Source organism: Salvia hispanica, chromosome 2 (assembly GCF_029641045.1).
Source record: "Salvia hispanica isolate PSC_SH4W2 chromosome 2, Shi_PSC_v1, whole genome shotgun sequence".
Taxonomy (NCBI): domain Eukaryota; kingdom Viridiplantae; phylum Streptophyta; class Magnoliopsida; order Lamiales; family Lamiaceae; genus Salvia; species Salvia hispanica.
In genome coordinates this window covers 45004166-45009801 of record NC_142693.1, presented here as the reverse complement: position 1 = coordinate 45009801, position 5636 = coordinate 45004166, and the positions used below count along the sequence as shown (strand labels likewise).

Here is a 5636-nt window from a genome sequence, read left to right as displayed (position 1 = left end):
GTATATACAAAATTCATACCTTTTCCGTACTTAAATTTGTCGGCAAGAGCATCTTCAAGGAGAGAAGGTATATAGAAAAGGTATAGCATGTATACCTTCTTAAAAAGTGAAATATACCCTTCTAAAAAGTTACATATTCCATAGGGAAAAGGTATACTCCCTCCGTCCACGAATAGGAGTCCCGGTTGACCATTTTTATCCGTCCGCCATTAGGAGTCCCGGTTAGACATTTTATCTTGGGAGTATAAAAAATGACTCACTCTCTCTCTTAATGTTAGAAGCTGCAATTAATTTTAATCTTGTTCCCTTAATTTAGAAGCTGCAATTAATTTTAATCCACTTTGATTGCAATTTCTCACTCTCTCTCTTAATGTTAGATTTCATTATTCCAAAGAATAAAGCAAATAATAATATAAAATGGGTCTCACATTCCACTATCACACACTTTAATTATTACACTCAAATTTTTCTTAAAACCCGCACCCAACTCAACCGGGACTCCTATTCGCGGACGGAGGGAGTAATACTTTCTCAAATACATCTCCCCTTGAAGGATGATTTTTCATGAGAACAAGGTAAATATGGTAGTTATGACACACGAAATTAATTTAACTGTTAAATCATAAGATCCAATAGACTATAAATGTTTTATTTCTGAACATTATTTACAAATCCTGTGACTTTAATTACGACTTAATTTGCTTCTCTTAATTAAGACAAAGATCTAACGGAAGGATGTGTGGTACGATATACTACTATAATTTTCTCATTTATTAGAATTCCCTATGAAGCAAAAGCATTTTGACCTTAGAAATGCAGAAACGTTTAATATCTTTCATAAGAGATGTAAATTATCTCAACAACGTTAATGCGTTAATATGGATATCACATTGTTGGAATGTTAAACATCAGAACTTGGCGAAGGAAGAAAATCTATCTCATATTCACAAGAACCCCTTCATTCTCTCTCCCTTTAAGAGAAAATGAAAGAAAAATAACAAAGGGCAAAAGAAGTCATATTCTGCAATTTTACATAGAGGCATATAGAATCCTATTGATCTTCATCAGCACTGGCTGATCTATGCTGTTGTACAACTAATACTGATCCACAAAGTTCAAAATCTGGAGAAGCTAAAAAATCACCTACTCTGCCAAGCTCCGGGCATTCTTCCCAGTCACTTATACCAGTTGTTAATGTCGAGTTGCATCTGCTTCCTTTCCCCACTATGAACATTGTATACATATCGGCCATGTCCCTTAGAGCCGATGCTGTCTCCTCCCCATTCTCTACGTGCTTCATTACATATCCCGCCTGACCTGATGTTACAAACCTACAAATATAACGTGTGGTGACATGCTACCCTCGGGGACATTGTTCCCATTTTTCATGTGAAGAAGAAATTCATATTCAACTAGTGTTAACAGTAGTCTATATAAACTCAACTTTTGCATTTTATAGCTGGAGTATTTTGTGTGGGGAAAAACTAAACAAATTTGCAAAGTTTTGGATATTAAAAAATTAACAATAACTGAGCTCATAAACTTCTATCAAACGTTTTCATGTATGACTGATATTCAAAGACGAGAATATTTTTGCCTAGAACAGCAACCAGAAAAGAAAACAATGTGGCTATGAAGTATAACTACAAACATACATACCTATTGAAGAAGTCAGTCAAGACTGTGTTGTCTGCATCGGCTTCTGATTCGTGGCTTGGTATGGCCATCAACACGTCCTCCTCCTTGTGATCTACATCGATTCCTACATGCTCCGTTGGCACCGACTTGTGTAGGAACCTGATCACGGTGAGGCTAATTCGATGATGCATTCCTAGACGTTTACTGAATCCCAATGCTTCCCGATCATCTTGTCCGCCAAAAAACAGCATAGCAATGTGATGCAACGTACCAGAGGTGGATGTATGCATGGAGCCAGCAGTGAGCCCGCGATCAATAAGGATGGCAACCGTGCATTTTGCATGAAGGAGGACCTTTTGATTTGTAATCCTTATGCCTTCCTTCCCATTCTCCAGTTTCCCATCAATTCTTTGATGTTTATGGAAAGGTAGAATGATGATAGATGCTCTCACATCCTCAGCAAATTCACATACATCAGCAAACATGGTTGCATAAGGTGCTACAACTTTAGCTTGACTTATCATTACTGGAGTCTCAGAACAAAAGATGTCTACTGTTTCGTTGATCTCCACCACGTCGTTACCACCATAATTGTCATCATCACTGAGTTCGTCTTCTGCCTTCTGGTGGTACAAGAGGTTCTTTGATTTGTTTTTCTCCGGAAGCTCAATTAGGTGCATCAGGTAAGGAGAAATAGCAACACTATCAGGACCTTTACAAGTTGCAATCAGTCCTATCATGGTTGCTACAGGGCGGGGACTATGTACACAAGCCAGCAGTTTTAACTCACTCTCTGGACATTGCTTTTCGAAATCTATATGCTTATAACCTAGGATATCGCTCTCTCTTCTTACCGTATAAGCTATCAAGGGTCCCCAGATCAACGAATTGATCACTACAGCTGCTGTCATCAAGTTGCAGAATAGTTGGCTGGACAAGACCTGCATCAACCATTTATATTTCTATTTCAGCATCTTCTTCATTTGATGATCAAATAAGCGAAATGCAAAATAAATAAAGGAATTTCATACACTTACTTTGTCCTCGACGCCTATGGTAAGAGCAAGCAAGTCCACGTGACCTTTCAAGTTCATTAAGAAAGCAAGAAGAACCCCTTCATTCATTGGAATTTTCAAGTGGAAGCAAGCAACGAGTGTGCCAGTTACCTTCCCCCCAATGCTGAGTAGGATAATAATTGCAACTACAGCAAAGTAACGAAAACTGTTTATATGAGTGAGATCTGCCCTGAACCCGCTGTAGCCAAAGTAAAATGGTAGCACAAAGTTATGGACTGAATATGAGAGTTTAATCAAGAGAGTCCGAGCCGCTTTGCCTCCTCTAGGAAACAGTGCACCGAGAATGAAACAAGCAAATATGCTGCTGATTCCCATGGTCTCAAGAGATGTGGCAGCAACAAACAAGACTGCTATAAGAGCAAAAAGCTCGGTGTTTTTAAGATACTTTTGGTTTCTCTGTCTCCTGTTCAACCAATCTGCTAAATTTATGTTGAGGAAAATAGCAGTTATGACGATGATAAGATATAGAATTCCCCGGACAAGCCAATCCGAGAAGCCAAAGTCACGCTTGCTCGTTGAAAGTATGATCAGGAGAAAAACCGCATACGTATCAGCTACTAATGAGGAAGATATGGCCAGCCTCCCAAGATCAGAATTCGCAAACTTAAGGTCATGAGCCAAGCAAGTGACGAAAGGGGAGGCCGTGTTGCATAAGATGATTGCTAGTGTTAAAGTCATCATGACTGTGGAACCTTGGGCTCCCGTCTCTTCGTATATGAAAGAGGTCACAGCTATGGCAAATATCGTACAGATAAAACTGCTTCCACAGGCAATGACGGTTGCTACGCGCAAGTTGCGCCTTAGATACGCAAAATCTATCTCGAGCCCGATAAGATACATGATTATGATCCTAGCATATAGTGCCATGGTTTCATAGTACTCAGCAGAATTGTAAAAAAAGAATGTTCTCACACTATCTATGTGTGATAAACAAGATGGGCCAAGCACGAATCCTGCCTGCATTCAAATGGGAAAAAAGATTTAAAGCTATGCTAATAAATGCGTAGATGCGGAGGGAGTAATTGTTTTGAGAGACATACTTACGAGAATTTGCGCGAGGGGTGCTGGTTGGCCTAAAGGCTTGAGCAGGAGCTGGAAGAAATGGGAGATGACAAGCAGGCATGAAACCTGCGCCCCCATCGTCAGCACCGGATTGAAAAACTCCCCGCTCCGCCCGAAACAATCCGAGCCATCGTCCATTTTGAACGACAAACTGCATAAAAGATGATTGTTGATTGATCAAATGCGGATTTCCAATTCCCCTTCTTCGGCGGGAATTTGTGTAGCATCTTTTGAATGGAAATTGTTGGCATCGTTTTCGTTGGGTTGGGATTTGGAAAAGGAAAATCAGGAATATCCTTAATTTAGTTGATGGAGGGCCGTCTTAAACGGGAGTTGAATTCAAATTTTCTTCTTCTTTTTTCACTCCCTTCGTCCCGCTTTAGCAGTCCCATTGACTTTTCTACACTCGTTTTGTAAAAATGATACTACCACTGTCCCTGAAAATTTGATACACTTCACTTTTACCATTTTTGGTAGTGGACCACATATTCCACTAACTCATTCCTACTCACATTTTATTATAAAACTAATACTTTAAAAGTAGGACCCACATCCCACCAACTTTTTCAATTCACTTTCCATTACATTTCTTAAAACCCGTGTCGGGTCAAAGTGTAGCAAATTTTGGGGGACGGAGGTAGTAATAAATAGTTAAGGTGGAGAAATAATAAAGTAAAAAAGAGAATAATATAGAGAAGAGTCTCATCTACATTATTCTCTTTTTTACTTTATTATTTTTTCACTTTAACTATTTATTATCATTTTTACAAAACGAGTGCAGAAAAGTCAATGGGACTGCTAAAGCGGGACGGAGGGAGTATTTTTTAATTTTAATTATTTATTTTGACATGCGATTCAGTTTGCTTTACTTTTTTCATCTTTTACAATTTTGAATTGAGAAATTCTTTTCCCTTTTAATAATTTTTTAAAAAATCTATCTTTTTATCAAATTTATAAAATAATCTTAAATTTCTGCTCTCCAAAAATGATAGAGCACTAACCTATAAAATTTATTAATGTTGAATTAAAATTCATGTTCATTATAATTGTTAGAGATAAAATAATAGAGTGAAAAGCATACTAATTCCCAGTACATAACTCAGAAATTCAATATTGTTTATTAAAACTATTAAAAAAGACATAACTTTATTAATACCGAATGTAAACACATAAATATAGCAATAGTTTTGTGGATATCCTTATATCTTCGTGTTGATAATTTTTATATACAAGATTGAAAAAGATCTTGGTTCTGAACTGCAAATTAGTTACCATTTTAACGCGACCAGATCAAACATACTCCCTCTGTTCCAACGTAGTTGGGTCGTTTCTTTTTTGCATCTGTTTTGCAAAAAATGATACTCCCTCGTCACACAAGAATATGTACTATTTCCTTTTTAGTCCGTCCTACAAGAATATGCACTTTCTAATTTTGAAAAGTCTTTTCTCTAATGATGTAGGACCCATTCTCCATTGACAATACTTCAATTATTTTTTCTTTCTACCTCTCTCTTACTTTACCAATTTTACATTAAAACTCGTGCCGAACCAAAGTGCATATTATTTGGGGACGGACGGAGTAATAAATACTTCATCTATCCCATTAGAAATAAAACGTTTTCCTTTTTGGTTTGTCCCATTAAAAATGAAACGTTTCTAAAATGGAAACAATACTATCTCTATTTTTTCTTCTCTTACTTTACTCTCTCTTCATTAACTCACAAAACAACACTACATAAAATCTCGTGTCGAAAAGTAAATATTGCATATTTAATGGGATGGAGGGAGTAGTTAGAGTGGTGAAGGGTAAAGTAAGACACAAAATAATATATAGAAGACCCTTCTCTACAATATCCTCTC

General features: G+C 37.2%; 1 protein-coding gene across 1 annotated transcript; it reads right to left on the bottom strand.

Annotated features, from left to right (window-relative positions):
• Positions 1-943: 943 nt before the first annotated feature.
• Positions 944-3914, bottom strand: LOC125202878 (cation/H(+) antiporter 1-like). Its single transcript, XM_048101343.2, has 4 exons — positions 3759-3914; positions 2676-3671; positions 1660-2579; positions 944-1331 (listed from the first exon to the last, which is right to left on the bottom strand). The coding sequence occupies exons 1-4, from the start codon at positions 3912-3914 to the stop codon at positions 1052-1054; spliced, it is 2352 nt and encodes a 783-aa protein (XP_047957300.1). The 3' UTR covers positions 944-1051.
• Positions 3915-5636: the final 1722 nt, after the last annotated feature.